General features: G+C 50.3%; 2 protein-coding genes across 2 annotated transcripts in view; one reads left to right on the top strand and one right to left on the bottom strand.

The window, feature by feature from the left end:
• LOC148442971 (secreted frizzled-related protein 2-like) overlaps nucleotides 1–840 on the bottom strand; it is a 217611-nt gene extending 216771 nt beyond the window's left edge. The window contains exon 1 of the mRNA XM_088463447.1: nucleotides 728–840. The gene's annotated coding sequence lies outside the window, so the exon portion shown is untranslated. The remainder of the gene's footprint in view (nucleotides 1–727) is intronic.
• On the top strand, nucleotides 751–7844 carry LAMTOR1 (late endosomal/lysosomal adaptor, MAPK and MTOR activator 1). The gene is made up of 5 exons (XM_088463449.1): nucleotides 751–896; nucleotides 2994–3142; nucleotides 3238–3315; nucleotides 5993–6119; nucleotides 6764–7844. Exons 1-5 carry the CDS (start codon nucleotides 855–857, stop codon nucleotides 6854–6856), a joined length of 489 nt encoding a protein of 162 aa, XP_088319575.1. The 5' UTR covers nucleotides 751–854; the 3' UTR covers nucleotides 6857–7844.
• The last annotated feature ends 13130 nt before the right edge of the window (nucleotides 7845–20974 follow it).

Raw genomic sequence — 20974 nt, 5'->3', positions numbered from 1 at the left:
TGGTGTGATATGTAGGAGTATGGGGTGATATATAGGAGTGATATATAGGAGCATGGGGTGATATATAGGAGTATGGGGTGATATATAGGAGGATGGTGTGATATATAGGAGGATGGTGTGATATATAGGAGTATGGAGTGATATATAGGAGTTTGGGGTGATATATACGAGTGATATGTAGGAGTATGGGGTGATATATAGGAGTGTGGGTTGATATAGGGAGTATGGGGTGATATATAGGAAGCATGGGGTGATATAAATATAGGAGTGATATATAGGAGGATGGTGTGATATATAGGAGTATGGAGTGATATATAGGAGTTTGGGGTTATATATACGAGTGATATGTAGGAGTATGGGGTGATATATAGGGAGCATGGGGTGATATATAGGAGCATGGGGTGATATAGGGAGTATGGGGTGATATATAGGAGTATGGGGTGATATATATAGGGAGTATGGGGTGACATATAGGGAGTATGGGGTGATATATAGGAGTATGGGGTGATACATAGGGAGTTTGGGGTGACATATAGGGAGTTTGGGGTGACATATAGGGAGTATGGGGTGATATATAGGGAGTATGGGGTGACATATAGGGAGTATGGGGTGATATATAGGAGTATGGGGTGATATATAGGAGTTTGGGGTGGGGCTAGGAGTAGCACTGTACAGTGAGTGAGAGTATTACAGTCAGTAACCTCAGCAGCAGCTGTCTCAGTCTCACCATGGTAACCAGCATCCAGTCCCGTGACTTGGCCTATCCCGGAAGCGGAAGTGCTGGCCGTGCTTCCTCTGGTCATGTGACGGAGAATAGTTGTGTGCTGGTCTCACCTAGCTAGTCCCGACCCGACATGGGCTGCTGCTACAGCGGGGAGGCGGAGACCGGCAAGGGGGTGAGCGGCCTGGTCACACGGGCAGGGGAAGTGTAGTGGGTGGCAGGTGGGTAGGAGCGTGTGAAGTGGGGGCAGATGGGTAAGAGAGTGTGTTGTGGGGCAGGAGGGTAGGAGAGTATGAGATGGGGGCAGGTGGGTAGGAGAGTGTGAATTGGGGGCAGGTGGGTAGGAGAGTGTGAGATGGGGGCAGGTGGGTAGGAGAGTGTGAGATGGGGGCAGGTGGGTAAGAGAGTGAGTTGGGGCAGGTGGGTAGGAGAGTGTGAGATGGGGGCAGGTGGGTAGGAGAGTGTGAGATGGGGGCAGGTGGGTAGGAGAGTGTGAGATGGGGGCAGGTGGGTAGGAGAGTGTGAGATGGGGGCAGGTGGGTAGGAGAGTGTGAGATGGGGGCAGGTGGGTAGGAGAGTGAGTTGGGGGCAGGTGGGTAGGAGAGTGAGTTGGGGGCAGGTGGGTAGGAGAGTATGAGATGGGGCAGGAGAGTGTGAGTTGAGGGCAGGTGGGTAGGATAGTGAGTTGGGGGCATGTGGGTAGGAGAGTATGAGATGGGGACAGCGTGAGTTGGGGGCGGGGCAAGTGGGTAGGAGAGTGTGAGATGGGGGCAGGTGGGTAGGAGAGTGTGAGATGGGGGCAGGTGGGTAGGAGAGTGTGAGATGGGGGCAGGTGGGTAGGAGAGTGTGAGATGGGGGCAGGTGGGTAGGAGAGTGTGAGATGGGGGCAGGTGGGTAGGAGAGTGTGAGATGGGGGTAGGAGAGTGTGAGATGGGGGCAGGTGGGTAGGAGAGTGTGAGATGGGGGCAGGTGGGTAGGAGCGTGTGAAGTGGGGGCAGATGGGTAAGAGAGTGTGTTGTGGGGCAGGAGGGTAGGAGAGTATGAGATGGGGGCAGGTGGGTAGGAGAGTGTGAGATGGGGGCAGGTGGGTAGGAGAGTGTGAATTGGGGGCAGGTGGGTAGGAGAGTGTGAGATGGGGGCAGGTGGGTAGGAGAGTGTGAGATGGGGGCAGGTGGGTAGGAGAGTGTGAATTGGGGGCAGGTGGGTAAGAGAGTGAGTTGGGGCAGGTGGGTAGGAGAGTGTGAGATGGGGGCAGGTGGGTAGGAGAGTGTGAGATGGGGGCAGGTGGGTAGGAGAGTGTGAGATGGGGGCAGGTGGGTAGGAGAGTGTGAGATGGGGGCAGGTGGGTAGGAGAGTGTGAGATGGGGGCAGGTGGGTAGGAGAGTGTGAGATGGGGGCAGGTGGGTAGGAGAGTGAGTTGGGGGCAGGTGGGTAGGAGAGTGAGTTGGGGGCAGGTGGGTAGGAGAGTGAGTTGGGGGCAGGTGGGTAGGAGAGTGAGTTGGGGGCAGGTGGGTAGGAGAGTATGAGATGGGGCAGGAGAGTGTGAGTTGAGGGCAGGTGGGTAGGATAGTGAGTTGGGGGCATGTGGGTAGGAGAGTATGAGATGGGGACAGCGTGAGTTGGGGGCGGGGCAAGTGGGTAGGAGAGTGTGAGATGGGGGCAGGTGGGTAGGAGAGTGTGAGATGGGGGCAGGTGGGTAGGAGAGTGTGAGATGGGGGCAGGTGGGTAGGAGAGTGTGAGATGGGGGCAGGTGGGTAGGAGAGTGTGAGATGGGGGTAGGAGAGTGTGAGATGGGGGCAGGTGGGTAGGAGAGTGTGAGATGGGGGCAGGTGGGTAGGAGAGTGTGAGATGGGGGCAGGTGGATAGGAGAGTGAGTTGGGGGCAGATGGGTAAGAGTGTGTTGTGGGGCAGGTGGGTAGGAGAGTATGAGATGGGGGCAGGAGAGTGTGAGATGGGGACAGGAGAGTGTGAGTTGAGGACAGGAGAGTGTGAGTTGAGGGCAGGTGGGTAGGATAGTGAGTTGGGGGCATGTGGGTAGGAGAGTATGAGATGGGGGTAGGAGAGTATGAGATGGGGACAGCGTGAGTTGGGGGCGGGGCAGGTTGGTAGGACAGAGTGAGCTGGGGGAGGGGCAGGTGGGTAGGACAGCGTGAGCTGAGAGCGGGACAGGTGGGTAGGACAGCGTGAGCTGGGGAAGGGACATGTGGGTAGGACAGTGGGCTTCTGATATATGCATTGTGCAGTGAGCTTCATCTCCTCATCTTCCCTCTAGGACCAGGGTGAGAGAGAACATCTGCTACCACCCAACCAGAACCTTCCCAACAGGACGCCAAATGGATCGGAGCCCAATTCTGCAAGTAACCCAGCGGCTCGGACAGACGAACAGGCCCTATTGTCTCGTATCCTGGCCAGGACAGCACAGTAGGTCCTTCCTATGGCCCTGGATACTCTGTCACTGGAGTCTTATCCCGCAAACTGCATTGTAATTAGTAATAATGTGTCCTCTGTTTCCATAGGAATATTATCGATGTATCGGCTGTAGAATCCCAGGGGATGGAGCAGCATGAATGCATGGACAGGGCAAAGCAGTACAGGTGAGGGCTGGAAGCAGCACAGAACGTGTGCTCACTGCTTGTATTTCTGCTGTAAAGCTGCCCATCCACTAGGCCAGGGATTGACAAATTGTTCTAAAATCTAGGAGCTAGGATGAAAGTGTAGGAGCCAGATCACCACCCCCCCAAAAAAAAAATCACAGGAGTGAGTGAGGAGCACAGCTCTGTGTGTTATATAACTGTTATACACATTATACTAGTCCACAAAAGTGTCACTGCTAAATGGATACAGTAAAATGGAGGCCCCTTCACTGCTCTGCACAGCTCCCATGCTCCATCCTCCAGTAATAATGGACCACATTTCACATAAAATAATGGTGCCAGAAAGTACAACAAAACCCCCCTCCCCTCGTGGTCACACCACTATCCCTCTGAAGCTTCTCTGCAATCCCGTCTATTACCGGAGAGCTCTATGCAGCCAGAGATAGGAGACAGTAGACAGCCGGGACGTACAGGAGGATCAGCGTAGACTGGGACAGACAGCAGGAATCAGAACAGGCCATGATAGAGAGGAGTCGTCAGCGCACGCTGGGACGGACAGGAGTAGTCAACGCAGGCTGGGACGGACACAGGCACAGCAGTCACCACAGGTGACACTCAGCACATGCACTCCTGTGCATGAAATTAACGCCGCAATACTATAGACGCGAATCTCAGCCAAAGCTGATGAGGATCTGCTTCCTCCCTCACTGCAAAATTTGGTAGCCAGGCAGCAAAATCTGGTAGCCATGGCGACCTGGCCCCTGGGATTTGTCAAGCCTTGCACTAGGCGATTAAAATGAGCGATTTAACGTTATCGTTCATTAATCGTTTGCAAAGCAGTCACTAAAATGACCAGCGATGCGCGCTCCCGATGGTCGTTTTAGACATCTATCATCTGGCAAACATGCTGGACAACCTGACGATAACGTCAGGTTGAGCATGTTAGCAGATGATTGATGAGCCTGCACTGAACGACTGCTCGCTCAGTGCAGGCTCATCACAGACTGAGAAACGACTGCACGATTACAATGTCTACTAGTGCACAGGTTCTCAAACTCGGTCCTCAGGACCCCACACAGTGCATGTTTTCCAGGTCACCTCACAATCACAAATGAATTAATTAGCTTCACCTGTGGATATTTCAAAATGTGTCAGTGAGTAATGATTACACCTGTGCACCTGCTAGGTGACCTGCAAAACGTGAACTGTGTGGGGTCCTGAGGACCGAGTTTGAGAACCACTGGTCTAGTGGATGGGCAGCATTAGACTTGTGTATCTGTAGATAATGGGCCCAATGTCAGAGCATGCAGATAAGTATGGCTGCAGTGACCTCTGTACATGGAGATAGAGGGGTCTGCGGAGGGGATGCAGTCATGTTGGCATCTGTAGGGTTAGTCTGTGGCAGTGGCGAGTTAGGGTGAGACTACGGAAGGTTGGGCACTAGGGAGAGGGTAATGTTACAGGAGGGAAGGATAGAGATAGGCATTAGAGGAAGAGTTAGATTACAGGAGGGGAGGTTAGAGTTAGGCATTAGGGGGAGGTTAGGCTGTCAGAGGGGAGGTTAGTGTTAGGCATTAGAGTTAGGCTGTCAGAGGGGAGGTTAGGCATGATAGGAGGATTAGGCGCTACTGGAGTTGAAGGTTAGGCACTCGGGGGTGGGTTAGGCTGTCGGAGGGGAGGTTAGGCACGAGGGGAGGGATAGAGGGCCTGATTCAGCAAGGCTCGCAGTTGCTAATACGCACACAATCGGCCGATTGTTTTGCTCTGCGCATGCATACACATCACAGTGCGCAAAACAGCCGCTGCGATCGGAACTGCGATCACAGTGGCGACACAGACCCATCGCAGAGTGATTGACAGGAAGTGCCGTTTGTGGGTGGTAACGGGGGGGGGGGGTTTGGTGAATGCAGGTGTGCCAGTGCATTTCAACGGCGTTTCAGGGCCGTGCATAAATTAGCCACTGCAATACCATTACGCGGCCATAGGCGTCATAGCAGTTCCTGAGTGAGGCCTGACCTGCCCTACCTGTGTGTATGGGGTCTGATGTTACCGATTATTTTGCTATGTTGCTAAAGTATACGGATGTGAGTAAGGGGAAGTGGTCGTCCTTATGTTGGGCTGCGTGCGTATTAGCAGAATAGCGCTCCTAGCTGAATCAAACCCAGAGTTAGGTTGCGGGAGGAGAGGTTAAGCGCTATGGGAGGGAAGGTTGGGCACTATGGGAGGGAAGGTTGAGCCCTTTGGGAGGGAAGGTTGGGCGCTATGGGAGGGAAGGTTGGGCGCTATGGGAGGGAAGGTTGGGCACTCAGGGCTGGATTAGGCTTTGGGACGGGAGAGTAGAGTTAGGCACTAGGGATACTCCCAGCTGGACGTCGAGCAGGATGAGCCTGAAGTCCTCTTGACGTCGCCGCTGAACTCGGAAGACACCAGTGGAGCCGCTGTACCAGCTAAGTCACCGCTAGACCACCAGGAACGTGTTTTAAGACATTCTAATCATGTTGAGGTTTCATCAGTGTCAACATGATCAATGCCCGGCATTTCAACCTTACCAACATGTCCACATTATGAATGCTGACAAAATATATCGCACCCCTGTGGATGGTGCTTAGGGGTGTGTTTGTGTCTTTGTCTCTACTGATGCTAAATTCTAGTCTGTTTTTCTCTCCTATCTGCACAGTACAAGGCTAGCAAAGCTCAGCAGTAATCTGACACACTGGAAGAAGGTGCCTCCTCTGCCCTCGCTAACGGCTCAGCCACACCAAATACTCGCCAGCGACCCCGTGTCCTTCACAGATATACAGCAGGTAACATCACTAACTCCGCAGATCGCCAGCCTAATCTGTAGCTAGAACTGGAGTCGGAGTTCTCCTGTGAGATGAATGGCAGGGGGCCAATCGGGTTATGCAAAACTGTAACTGAACATTGCAATGAATTGTGCAAGTAATCTAATTCTGTTCATGGGCAGCAGTAATGGCGCCACCTGCAGGTTATACTGTACATCACATGGTCTCATATAGTAGGAGGAGAAATCTCTCATATAACCATACAAAAACTGCACATCTTTAATATTGGCACAATGATGTTCTGTACAATATGTAATATCAGTATAAGAAATGCAGATATGTATCATGGAGCATTGCAGTGCTGTCCTGCAGATATCTGTATGTAAGTACAGTTATTAGTATTAGCAGTAGAGATCTCTGGGCAGTAGATAAACGTCTGGGCTTTCCAGGTATATAGGTCAGTGTGCTCATTTGCCGTAAGAAGAGAACGCTACTTGCCCCTACGTATGGTTCTGCTGTCTGACTCCCGCTAGCTCCATGAGTCAGTCTCCAGCAGTGTCTAGGTGCCTGGATTTGGGAATAATAATCATCTATCAGAGTCTGGGGTACAGACACCGCTGCGCTGATTTGGAAAACTGCTAATCTACGCTTCCAATCTGTTTCAGGTTTCAAAGATAGCAGCTTACGCCTTCAGTGCACTTTCACAGATCCGCGTGGACGCCAAGGAGGATCTCGTTGTACAGTTTGGGATCCCATAAGACCTCCGCACTCCTTCCTCTCCTCTTATCTCCTCCTTCTGGTTCCCTTGGAAGCACTCATGCGCCCCGCACAGTCTCTCCGCAGACCCCTCCTATTGCCTCCGGGACATCAGACTTTCCTCTCGCACTGGTTAATGTGTGTCTGCCTCTGCAGGGATCTCGTACAGATAATCAGATTTCTAGCTGATACGCCGTTCAGCAATGTGTTCAGTTAACCCTTTCCTGTTGGCCTCTCGCCCCCAATGAGGCCGCAGTCGGCTTTGGTTCGGATGGCCGGGTTGAAGTGCTGAAAAATGCTGTTATAATTCATATCACTGCACACAGAAGAATATTGTCACAGCCCCGTTCCGGTGAGTGGGGCCCTGGAGTTATTGGAGACATGTCATGATGTCTGTGACAAGTATAACATTTACCATAACCTTATATTTCTTTGTCCCAGCTTTTCTATGCTCTAATGTGGAAACTGCACAAATCTCTTGGTTATAGTCTAACCAGCACCCACCCCCTCTGTCCCCCAGCTTTCCCCACAGCGTGGATAGATCAGCTTTATAAACACAGGCACTTCACCAGTTGTGGCATCTTCAGTGCATTCATTGGAGGCAGCTGTTCTGTGGTTCACTACCAGCTAGTAACATCCCCGAGGCATGAGGCACTAGTTCCTGGCTGCCTCCCCTGTGTGTATATAATAGGTAGCAGTTTCATGTGTCATTGCATCGTTGTGTGTTCCTGTCTCAGAGCGCGGTGCCTGGGAATTGGCGAATTATAGTCGCAACAAACCACACGTAAGAGTTCACATGGTTTAATCAGCAGCTGCCGACTTCATAGACTGAAGCCAAATAGTTTCTGTTTCCTTTTACAAAAATCAGACATAATTGTATGAAATCAGTGTAAGATGAACGGTTCGGGACTTGCTGTTGGCACCCTCTCTCTTACCTTTTTTTTTAATTATTATTTCCTGACACTGTAGATTAAATTTATTCCTCAATGATCTGTTCTCGTTGTTTGTTCTGAGTCACAGTTACTGAGCGTGGAAGCAGCCATTTCATTACGCACCGTACAGAGACCCCCAGTGGCCCAATTCATTACGCACCGTACAGAGAGCCCCAGTGCCCCAATTCATTACACACCGTACAGAGACCCCCAGTGCCCTAATTCATTACGCACCGTACAGAGAGCGCCTATTCATTAAGCACCGTACAGAGAGCCGCAGTGCCCCAATTCATTACGCACCGTACAGAGAGCCCCAATTCATTAAGCACCGTACAGAGGGCACCAATGCTACAGTCTGCTAGTGAAGCAATTATGTCCTGAATGTAAGAGGAGAATGTTAATATTAATAATTAAGAGAACCCACTATTTTTTTACAAGTTCATTTAGTCTTAATAATTTACTTCCTGTTCCACCCTCTCGGAAACCCTGTACATTCTCTCCTGTAAGGCCTCATGCAGGTGGAGTGGCATGTGGTGTAGCTGTGCTGATTTACCTGAATGTGATTCGGTTTTGGCTACTTTCCATCCTATAATGGGACACATGACTATTCTGTCTGCAGGAGCTTTTATGGGAGTGGGAAACCAATTCCAGCCAACGATAAACAGAATAGTTTGGCGTAAGGAACAAATATATTGTAAAAATGAAAAGGGCGCCCCCTCTGGTGATTGGAGCTGATGAGAGAGAGAGGTCGCGTGTTACCATTTTTTTTTTTTTTTTGCTGTTTATTTAGTGGTTCTAATAAACCATTTAAAGATATCTTCACCTCTTCTTTGTGCAATGATGAAGACTTATTTGTCTGATTGAAATGTGTTTTCCATGTGTGTTTCTATCCATAGAAACTACCAAAAATACAGGGGCTGCCAAAACGAAGAATATATTATATAAATCTAGCCATTATTTCTCCGGTTTTATTTTTCTGCTTTTGAAGGTGTTTGAATAAAGTGCAGCAAAAAAATGCAGAAATTCACCAAGTTACTAGTCACTAATGACTATAGAGTCCTATCCATGAAGAACATTTGCAGAGGAATAAATAGCTGGGGATTCAGAGCTGCCGCTCCCCGCGCGGGGTTCTTGTGTTATACGAGTGGCTGGCAGAGAGCCGGCTCATGCCACGGACCTGCCAGGCCTTAGGGGAGAACCACAGGACTCCAGCACCCAGATCTGGCACACATGGCAGGCCTCCTGTATGAATAGTGTATGGAGGGAGGAGCCCCAGGACAGGTAGCAGTGTATATATAGTATACTGTGCTTTAAAGTCCCTGTATTGATTCCTTCCTCCCACATCTCCCCCATGCTGCTCCCCTTCTCTGGAACCCACTCCCCTGTCCTAGGGCACTTCCTACCTGCCTGCAATGCTTATAATGCACCCGGTCCTCACCCTCTCATGTCTCTGCCCTCCCACCTCTTTCTCTCCTGTTCCCCCTCTGTTATACCCCATCTCCCTAATAATGCACCCAGTCCTCACCCTCTCATGTCTCTGCCCTCCCACCTCTTTCTCTCCTGTTCCCCCTCTGTTATACCCCATCTCCCTAATAATGCACCCAGTCCTCACCCTCTCATGTCTCTGCCCTCCCACCTCTTTCTCTCCTGTTCCCCCTCTGTTATACCCCACCTCCCTTATAATGCAGCTGGTCCTCACCCTCTCATGTCTCTGCCCTCCCACCTCTTTCTCTCCTGTTCCCCCTCTGTTATACCCCATCTCCCTTATAATGCACCCGGTCCTCACCCTCTCATGTCTCTGCCCTCCCACCTCTTTCTCTCCTGTTCCCCCTCTGTTATACCCCATCTCCCTAATAATGCACCCAGTCCTCACCCTCTCATGTCTCTGCCCTCCCACCTCTTTCTCTCCTGTTCCCCCTCTGTTATACCCCATCTCCCTAATAATGCACCCGGTCCTCACCCTCTCATGTCTCTGCCCTCCCACCTCTTTCTCTCCTGTTCCCCCTCTGTTATACCCCATCTCCGTTATAACGCACCTGGTCCTCACCCTCTCATGTCTCTGCCCTCCCACCTCTTTCTCTCCTGTTCCCCCTCTGTTATACCCCATCTCCCTTATAATGCAGCTGGTCCTCACCCTCTCATGTCTCTGCCCTCCCACCTCTTTCTCTCCTGTTCCCCTCTATGTTATACCCCATCTCCCTTATAATGCAGCCGGTCCTCACCCTCTCATGTCTCTGCCCTCCCACCTCTTTTTCTCCTGTTCCCCCTCTGTTATACCCCATCTCCCTAATAATGCACCCAGTCCTCACCCTCTCATGTCTCTGCCCTCCCACCTCTTTCTCTCCTGTTCCCCCTCTGTTATACCCCATCTCCCTAATAATGCACCCGGTCCTCACCCTCTCATGTCTCTGCCCTCCCACCTCTTTCTCTCCTGTTCCCCCTCTGTTATACCCCACCTCCCTTATAATGCAGCTGGTCCTCACCCTCTCATGTCTCTGCCCTCCCACCTCTTTCTCTCCTGTTCCCCCTCTGTTATACCCCATCTCCCTTATAATGCACCCGGTCCTCACCCTCTCATGTCTCTGCCCTCCCACCTCTTTCTCTCCTGTTCCCCCTCTGTTATACCCCATCTCCCTAATAATGCACCCAGTCCTCACCCTCTCATGTCTCTGCCCTCCCACCTCTTTCTCTCCTGTTCCCCCTCTGTTATACCCCATCTCCCTAATAATGCACCCGGTCCTCACCCTCTCATGTCTCTGCCCTCCCACCTCTTTCTCTCCTGTTCCCCCTCTGTTATACCCCATCTCCGTTATAACGCACCTGGTCCTCACCCTCTCATGTCTCTGCCCTCCCACCTCTTTCTCTCCTGTTCCCCCTCTGTTATACCCCATCTCCCTTATAATGCAGCTGGTCCTCACCCTCTCATGTCTCTGCCCTCCCACCTCTTTCTCTCCTGTTCCCCTCTGTTATACCCCATCTCCCTTATAATGCACCCGGTCCTCACCCTCTCATGTCTCTGCCCTCCCACCTCTTTCTCTCCTGTTCCCCCTCTGTTATACCCCATCTCCCTAATAATGCACCCTGTCCCCTGTCCTCACCCTCTCATGTCTCTGCCCTCCCACCTCTTTCTCTCCTGTTCCCCTCTGTTATACCCCATCTCCCTAATAATGCACCCTGTCCCCTGTCCTCACCCTCTCATGTCTCTGCCCTCCCACCTCTTTCTCTCCTGTTCCCCTTGTGTTATACCCCATCTCCCTAATAACACAGCTGGTCCTCACCCTCTCATGTCTCTGCCCTCCCACCTTTTTCTCTCCTGTTCCCCTCTCTGTTATACCCCATCTCCCTTATAATGCACCTGGTCCTCACCCTCCCACCTCTTTCTCTCCTGTTCCCCCTCTGTTATACCCCATCTCCCTTATAATGCAGCTGGTCCTCACCCTCTCATGTCTCTGCCCTCCCACCTCTTTCTCTCCTGTTCCCCCTCTGTTATACCCCATCTCCCTAATAATGCACCCTGTCCCCTGTCCTCACCCTCTCATGTCTCTGCCCTCCCACCTCTTTCTCTCCTGTTCCCCTCTGTTCTACCCCATCTCCCTAATAATGCACCCTGTCCCCTGTCCTCACCCTCTCATGTCTCTGCCCTCCCACCTCTTTCTCTCCTGTTCCCCTTGTGTTATACCCCATCTCCCTAATAACACAGCTGGTCCTCACTCTCTCATGTCTCTGCCCTCCCACCTTTTTCTCTCCTGTTCCCCTCTCTGTTATACCCCATCTCCCTTATAATGCACCTGGTCCTCACCCTCTCATGTCTCTGCCCTCCCACCTCTTTCTCTCCTGTTCCCCTCTGTTATACCCCATCTCCCTTATAATGCAGCTGGTCCTCACCCTCTCATGTCTCTGCCCTCCCACCTCTTTCTCTCCTGTTCCCCTCTCTGTTATACCCCATCTCCCTTATAATGCACCCAGTCCTCACCCTCTCATGTCTCTGCCCTCCCACCTCTTTCTCTCCTGTTCCCCTCTGTTATACCCCATCTCCCTAATAATGCACCCTGTCCCCTGTCCTCACCCGCTCATGTCTCTGCCCTCCCACCTCTTTCTCTCCTGTTCCCTCTCTGTTATACCCCATCTCCCTTATAATGCAGCTGGTCCTCACCCTCTCATGTCTCTGCCCTCCCACCTCTTTCTCTCCTGTTCCCCTCTGTTATACCCCATCTCCCTTATAATGCACCCAGTCCTCACCCTCTCATGTCTCTGCCCTCCCACCTCTTTCTCTCCTGTTCCCCCTCTGTTATACCCCATCTCCCTAATAATGCACCCAGTCCTCACCCTCTCATGTCTCTGCCCTCCCACCTCTTTCTCTCCTGTTCCGATCTGTTATACCCCATCTCCCTTATAATGCAGCTGGTCCTCACCCTCTCATGTCTCTGCCCTCCCACCTCTTTCTCTCCTGTTCCCCCTCTGTTATACCCCATCTCCCTTATAATGCACCTGGTCCTCACCCTCCCACCTCTTTCTCTCCTGTTCCCCCTCTGTTATACCCCATCTCCCTAATAATGCACCCAGTCCTCACCCTCTCATGTCTCTGCCCTCCCACCTCTTTCTCTCCTGTTCCCCCTCTGTTATACCCCACCTCCCTTATAATGCAGCTGGTCCTCACCCTCTCATGTCTCTGCCCTCCCACCTCTTTCTCTCCTGTTCCCCCTCTGTTATACCCCACCTCCCTTATAATGCAGCTGGTCCTCACCCTCTCATGTCTCTGCCCTCCCACCTCTTTCTCTCCTGTTCCCCTCTTATACCCCATCTCCCTTATAATGCAGCCGGTCCTCACCCTCTCATGTCTCTGCCCTCCCACCTCTTTCTCTCCTGTTCCCCCTCTGTTATACCCCATCTCCCTAATAACACAGCTGGTCCTCACCCTCTCATGTCTCTGCCCTCCCACCTCTTTCTCTCCTGTTCCCCTTCTGTTATACCCCATCTCCCTTATAATGCACCCGGTCCTCACCCTCTCATGTCTCTGCCCTCCCACCTCTTTCTCTCCTGTTCCCCCTCTGTTATACCCCATCGCCCTTATAATGCACCCGGTCCTCACCCTCTCATGTCTCTGCCCTCCCACCTCTTTCTCTCCTGTTCCCCTCTGTTATACCCCCATCTCCCTTATGCACCCGGTCCTCACCCTCTCATGTCTCTGCCCTCCCACCTCTTTCTCTCCTGTTCCCCTCTGTTATACCCCCATCTCCCTTATGCACCCGGTCCTCACCCTCTCATGTCTCTGCCCTCCCACCTCTTTCTCTCCTGTTCCCCTTCTGTTATACCCCATCTCCCTTATAATGCACCCGGTCCTCACCCTCTCATGTCTCTGCCCTCCCACCTCTTTCTCTCCTGTTCCCCCTCTGTTATACCCCATCGCCCTTATAATGCACCCGGTCCTCACCCTCTCATGTCTCTGCCCTCCCACCTCTTTCTCTCCTGTTCCCCTCTGTTATACCCCCATCTCCCTTATGCACCCGGTCCTCACCCTCTCATGTCTCTGCCCTCCCACCTCTTTCTCTCCTGTTCCCCTCTGTTATACCCCCATCTCCCTTATGCACCCGGTCCTCACCCTCTCATGTCTCTGCCCTCCCACCTCTTTCTCTCCTGTTCCCCTTCTGTTATACCCCATCTCCCTTATAATGCACCCGGTCCTCACCCTCTCATGTCTCTGCCCTCCCACCTCTTTCTCTCCTGTTCCTCCTCTGTTATACCTACTAATCTCTCAAGGAGGCTCATTTATTATTAGGTTTTGGAATCGTTATTATAAATTCCTTATTGCGACGGTAATAAATTATGTACCACCAGGATATAGTAAAATACACACTCATCAGTTTCTGGAGCTGATTGCGTGTTCTGCTGACCAGGCATGAACTCCCCAACAGTTCAGGTTTTAGAGATATTCATGGTTGACCACAGGTGGTCCAATCAAATTGACTGAGGTACTAATTAAATCACCTGTCCTCAACCATGGATCTATCTAAAACCTGACCTGTTGTGGAGCCTTGAGGACTGTGACAGGGAACCTCTGGTCTAGGTATAAGTATGCCTAAATATTTAAGAGCAGAAACCTGCCATTTAAAGGGGAAGGAGGCACCGAGTGCAGACACAGTCTCAACTGAAGCGGTAACATTTAAGGCAACCCACAAATATTATTTGATAATAGGCCCCTTACTCTGTTAGCTGTTAAGCGCAGGGCCCTCCACCCTCTTGTTATCTACCTGCACTTTCCATGTCCTCGGTGTGCTCCTATTCAGTGATCGTTCTGTCTGCTTGCCCCAGGACACTGGGTCACGGAGTGAGGCTGTTTCATCATTCATGTTTTAATCCAGTGTTTCTGGCAGTACAGGTTTTACAGATCTCCCCAGTATCACAAGTGGATTAATTAGCTCCATCTGTGGATCTTTTAAAATCTTTTAATGAATACACCCGTGCACCAACTAGGAGATCTGGAAAACAAGCACTGTTATGGTCCCCTGAGGACTGGAGTAGGGAAACACTATTTAGTCTATTCCCTTATACTGTATAGGAGTCTGAATGGCACACAGGTGGTCATAGTTACATATGCGCGGCTAAGGAGATGCACAATGCTGGAATCGCACCGCGTGGAGCTTCGCGTCTGCCCCACAGCCTCTAATAGGTTACGTTACTAGTAATACAGACGGGGCGCAGTCAGGAAGCCGACGGTCGAAATGCTGTCTGCCGGCTTCCCGACTGTCTAATCCCGGCAGGGGCCTGATGGCAGGCGTCGATATCCCAACGCCTGTCATTTTACCTGTGCCGCAAGCCCGACATACCGATCAAGGTATGCCGGAGCAGACAGCCGCTGGGGGGGGGCTTACCGTTAGGCCCCCCCTGGGAGGGTTAGTGTTAGGCTAGGGGAAGGGGGGGGGTTAGGGTTAGACACCCCGTCGGAAGGGTTAGGCTAGGAGAAGGGGGGTTAAGGTGCGTACACACTACACGATATGCACCCTGAGCGATATCGTGTAGTGTGTCCCTGGCAGGCTGTGCTCAGTGTCGTTCATGACATTGAGCACAGCCGCTGAACGATATCATTAACGAGATCGTTCAGCGCCGGGCTCTCTCCCCCATTCCCCAACATGCAGCAACCTGACGAGGTCGTCAGATTGTGCTGCATGTTCAGGTGATGGACAATGTCAGAAACAACCAGCGGGAGTGCGCATCGCTGGTCGTTTCCAACATAAAAGTGCACGATTTGTGCACTATTACTGAGCGATTGCACGATGACGATGTCGTAATCGTGCAGTCGCTCAGTAATATCACCCAGTGTGTACCCACCATTAGGGTTAGGCACCCCCCTGGGAAGGTTAGTGTCAGGCTAGGGGAAGGGGGGGTTAGGGTTAGGCACTTAGAGGGGGGTTAGGCACCCCTAAAGGAGGGCTAGGGTTAAGTTAGATACTACTTACCTTTACAGCTGTCGGGATCTTCACTGGTGCCGGTCTTCTGCCGGACATAGGTCTAGTGGTATTTCATACTGATCCCATACAGACCGAGTAGAGTAGGGAAAGGAGCTTTTATACAACTTGGTATATCCCTTATCTGCAGCCTACAGGTAATTCCTATTTATAGTCACCTGGGCTAAGCTAGGCAGTACAGGCTAGGGGTTTTACATAAGATGGGAATGGGATAAAGAGAGCAGATTGGTGGCACGGTGGTTACCATTGCTATTTCTCAGTGGTGAAGGTAAGTTATAGGTATGTGGTAGAGAACTTCTGAGTAAGCGCCACTGTGGCAGGGACTGATGTGTCTGTCATGTGCTGCCATGATAAAAATATATTTATATTATTATTTACTTACCGTTCTATAACTCCAGCATATTCTGTTGTGCTACCAGACTGGGTAATAACAGACAGACAGAGAGAGGTAGGAGGACCCTGCTCGTAGGCTTACACGCTACAGGGAAATAGGTGTGTAATACATAAGGATAAGTGCTCTATATTGCACATTGGGCCAGCCAGACAGCAGAGGCTTTTGGTAGGGTGTATGATCCGGTCACACAGCAATGCTGGCCTGTGTTCTATCTCTGTAATCTCATATAGATATAGTTGTGAGTCAGTGGGGTAAATGTAATATGATGGGATACATAGAAAGTGTCCTGCTTGTGATGGGTTACTGTAATATTTTATTTTCTTTTTAACAATAATAAAAATGGTCAGTTTTGTACCTTTGTAACCTGTAAGATGATCAGGGGTGGATGAGGATCTGGCTTCCACTTCCTATCGGTCAGTGTGGCCTGATCTGTGAGTCTGAGCCGATCAGTCACAGAGCTCCCCAGTGGTCACATGGCGTCAGGAGGGGGAACTGGCGATCATGTAGAGAAAAAGTGCATTGTAAAGCATCTTCTCATATTTCCCGTGGCTGTGGTTGCCATGGTAACTACGTGACACTTGGCAAACTAAGGCCTCATTCAGAGCCGTACGCTCTGAGCAGAGCGCACGCTCTGAATGAGGGCCGGGCTCCATTTTCATGGAGCCTCCTCCTGGACGCTCGTATAGCTGTGGGTCACCACCCACAGGCTATACGAGCGTGCTTTGTGATGGCCGCGATGGTCGAGACCATCGCGACCATCGAAATTGCGAGCCGGAGCCTGCGGTTGAGGTTTTCAACCGCAAGCTCCGGAGTGATTTTGGCTCTATCAGAGCCAAAATCACTCCCACTGACATCACTAGTGATGTCAGTGGGCTGGCTTCTGACGGGAGGCGTTCCCGTGGGAACGCCCCCGTCAGGGAGGCACGCCCACCAAAGGGGGCGTGCTGTCAATCAACATTGACAGCACGCCCCCTTTGATCGGACACAACGAGCGAAGGACTTTCCTTCGCTCGTCGCGTCTGGCGCATGCGCACGACGGAGCTCCCTCCGTCGTGCGCATGCTCAGTGCATAACATCGACCCACTTGCGAGCGGACAGCCGCTCGCGAGTGGGTCTGAATCAGGCCCTAAATCATCAATAGTTTCAATTGTAACCCTAAGGAACACATAAGAGAAATGATGTGTCCTGTTACAGATAAGCAGAATTACTTGTGTTATAAAAGCACGTTATATTATAATGGGATTGAAGCTTTAAATACACCCTAAATGGCATTAAACAGGTAATATCCTTAATAGCTGCAGGTAGATTTAGACACGGTTATCGATTCAGTTGTCCAATGAGATGGTTTCTTTTCCCCCTTCTATACTGAAGTCCTACAGATACTGTAATGTGCGGGTAACAGTCAGGAGCAGTCACTGAATGGTGACATGAACTGGCTGGCGCGTGGCTGCATGTGGCGCCACTGGACGTTTCCGCTATATTTCCAGTACTTCCGAGTGGTCACGGCCGTCTGCGGTTTGTTCTGTGGACAGTGATTATCACCTGATGAGATTGTGCTGTGTGTACGCAGCTGGGGAGAGATTTACACCTGATCCCCCCGCTTGTGGTTCTGCCACAGTCACCTAGGTCTGATCAGCGCCTGACCAGAGACAACACACAACCTCCATAGATCGGCAGTAGGAAGAGCTGAGCCGCTGTCTGATCTCGGGGAAGCCACGAAACCACTTCCTGAGCCTGTAACGGCCTCCATTAACCCCCGGCAGTGCTGGAGCACCGCTACAGGCTGGTCAACCTGACGATCTCGTCAGGTTCAGCATGTGCAGGGATGAGGGATGTGCCGGGACTGAACGAGTGAACGCTCAGTCTAGGCACATCACTAGATATACAAACGAGAGCACGACAGCAATGTCGTAATCATGCTCACGTGTGTGTATAAGTGGACACAATGGGCGATATTACTGAGCGACTGCACGATTACGACATCGTAATCGTGCAATCGCTCAGTAATCGTGCAGTTTTATGTCAGAAACGACCAGCGATGCGCACTCCTGCTGGTCGTTTCCGACATTGTCCATCGCCTGAACATGCAGCACAATCTGACGATAACGACATTCAGGAATGATGGACAGTGCCTGCACTGAGCGACTGATCGTTCAGTGCAGATACTACAGGGGATCAGGAACGACGTTACGATTGCGATGTTGTAATCGTACTGTCTTTCCTGATCGCCCAGTGTGTACGCACCTTAAGTCTGTATTTGGAACAAGATAAAGATACCATTATGTGAATATCCCCTACTTGCTATATTGTAAGTTGGGTACGTGTTACACTGTAAACCCTCTGGGAACTATTGAATAAGAAGGGATCCTCTGCAAATGGTTCCTTATTAAGACTATTCTTTATTTATGTGTTTTTTTTTTTTACATATACGCCGAGGAGTGACATCAGGACAATTTCAATTCGCTATGAGAAACAAATGTTCTGATCACCATCGCGTGTGATACATCACTGACTTATCACACAAACAACTGAGAATCATTTTATTTTACATGTATAGGTTTGTTATATCCAGCGCCATCCGCCGCCCAGGTTTCATTTGTACCCATGTGTAACTAGAGTGAGGTGACCCTCTGTATTCTGTGTAACTAGAGTGAGGTGACCCTCTGTATTCTGTGTAACTAGAGTGAGGTGACCCTCTGTATTCTGTGTAACTAGAGTGTGGTGACCCTCTGTATTCTGTGTAACTAGAGTGTGGTGACCCTCTGTATTCTGTGTAACTAGAGTGTGGTGACCCTCTGTATTCTGTGTAACTAGAGTGAGGTGACCCTCTGTATTCTGTGTAACTAGAGTGTGGTGACCCTCTGTATTCTGTGTAACTAGAGTGAGGTGACCCTCTGTATTCTGTGTAACTAGTGTGTGGTGACCCTCTGTATTCTGTGTAACTAGTGTGTGGTGACCCTCTGTATTCTGTGTAACTAGAGTGTGGTGACCCTCTGTATTCTGTGTAACTAGTGTGTGGTGACCCTCTGTATTCTGTGTAAGTAGAGTGAGGTGACCCTCTGTATTCTGTGTAACTAGAGTGTGGTGACCCTCTGTATTCTGTGTAACTAGAGTGTGTTGACCCTCTGTATTCTGTGTAACTAGTGTGTGGTGACCCTCTGTATTCTGTGTAACTAGTGTGTGGTGACCCTCTGTATTCTGTGTAAGTAGAGTGTGGTGACCCTCTGTATTCTGTGTAAGTAGAGTGAGGTGACCCTCTGTATTCTGTGTAAGTAGAGTTTGGTGACCCTCTGTATTCTGTGTAACTAGAGTGTGGTGACCCTCTGTATTCTGTGTAACTAGAGTGTGTTGACCCTCTGTATTCTGTGTAACTAGTGTGTGGTGACCCTCTGTATTCTGTGTAACTAGAGTGAGGTGACCCTCTGTATTCTGTGTAAGTAGAGTGTGGTGACCCTCTGTATTCTGTGTAAGTAGAGTGTGGTGACCCTCTGTATTCTGTGTAACTAGAGTGAGGTGACCCTCTGTATTCTGTGTAACTAGAGTGAGGTGACCCTCTGTATTCTGTGTAACTAGAGTGTGGTGACCCTCTGTATTCTGTGTAACTAGAGTGAGGTGACCCTCTGTATGCTGTGTAACTAGAGTGTGGTGACCCTCTGTATGCTGTGTAACTAGAGTGTGGTGACCTTCTGTATTCTGTGTAACTAGAGTGTGGTGACCCTCTGTATTCTGTGTAACTAGAGTGTGGTGACCCTCTGTATTCTGTGTAACTAGAGTGTGTTGACCCTCTGTATTCTGTGTAACTAGAGTGTGTTGACCCTCTGTATTCTGTGTAACTAGTGTGTGGTGACCCTCTGTATTCTGTGTAAATAGAGTGAGGTGACCCTCTGTATTCTGTGTAAGTAGAGTTTGGTGACCCTCTGTATTCTGTGTAACTAGAGTGTGGTGACCCTCTGTATTCTGTGTAACTAGAGTGTGTTGACCCTCTGTATTCTGTGTAACTAGTGTGTGGTGACCCTCTGTATTCTGTGTAACTAGAGTGAGGTGACCCTCTGTATTCTGTGTAAGTAGAGTGTGGTGACCCTCTGTATTCTGTGTAAGTAGAGTGTGGTGACCCTCTGTATTCTGTGTAACTAGAGTGAGGTGACCCTCTGTATTCTGTGTAACTAGAGTGAGGTGACCCTCTGTATTCTGTGTAACTAGAGTGTGGTGACCCTCTGTATTCTGTGTAACTAGAGTGAGGTGACCCTCTGTATGCTGTGTAACTAGAGTGTGGTGACCCTCTGTATGCTGTGTAACTAGAGTGTGGTGACCTTCTGTATTCTGTGTAACTAGAGTGTGGTGACCCTCTGTATTCTGTGTAACTAGAGTGTGGTGACCCTCTGTATTCTGTGTAACTAGAGTGTGTTGACCCTCTGTATTCTGTGTAACTAGTGTGTGGTGACCCTCTGTATTCTGTGTAACTAGAGTGAGGTGACCCTCTGTATTCTGTGTAAGTAGAGTGTGGTGACCCTCTGTATTCTGTGTAAGTAGAGTGTGGTGACCCTCTGTATTCTGTGTAAGTAGAGTGTGGTGACCCTCTGTATTCTGTGTAACTAGAGTGAGGTGACCCTCTGTATTCTGTGTAACTAGAGTGAGGTGACCCTCTGTATTCTGTGTAACTAGAGTGAGGTGACCCTCTGTATTCTGTGTAACTAGAGTGTGGTGACCCTCTGTATTCTGTGTAACTAGAGTGAGGTGACCCTCTGTATGCTGTGTAACTAGAGTGTGGTGACCCTCTGTATGCTGTGTAACTAGAGTGTGGTGACCTTCTGTATTCTGTGTAACTAGAGTGTGGTGACCCTCTGTATTCTGTGTAACTAGAGTGTGGTGACCCTCTGTATTCTGTGTAACTAGAGTGTGTTGACCCTCTGTATTCTGTGTAACTAGTGTGTGGTGACCCTCTGTATTCTGTGTAAATAGAGTGAGGTGACCCTCTGTATTCTGTGTAAGTAGAGTGTGGTGACCCTCTGTATTCTGTGTAACTAGAGTGTGGTGACCCTCTGTATTCTGTGTAACTAGAGTGTGGTGACCCTCTGTATTCTGTGTAAGTGGATTGGAAGCAGGTGGTGTGTGCACCTCCTATAGAATTGCTTTGTATATCTAGCTTTATTATTACACTGCAAATTAAATGTGCGCTAAGACGCCCCCCTGCCTAAATCTGATCTCTCTGCACATCTTACATCTGCCCCCCTGCAGCGCAGCACGGTGTTACCCAGGGGCAAAGTGACAGGCTCTTTTTTGCTGTACTCCCAACTCGTAACCAGGCCCATTACACAGAATAAGAATGTCATT

The sequence above is a fragment of the Taudactylus pleione genome, unplaced genomic scaffold (genome assembly GCF_031769625.1).
Source record: "Taudactylus pleione unplaced genomic scaffold, aTauple2 ptg001377l, whole genome shotgun sequence".
Classification (NCBI taxonomy): Eukaryota; Metazoa; Chordata; class Amphibia; order Anura; family Myobatrachidae; genus Taudactylus; species Taudactylus pleione.
This window is presented reverse-complemented; position numbering and strand designations above follow the sequence as displayed.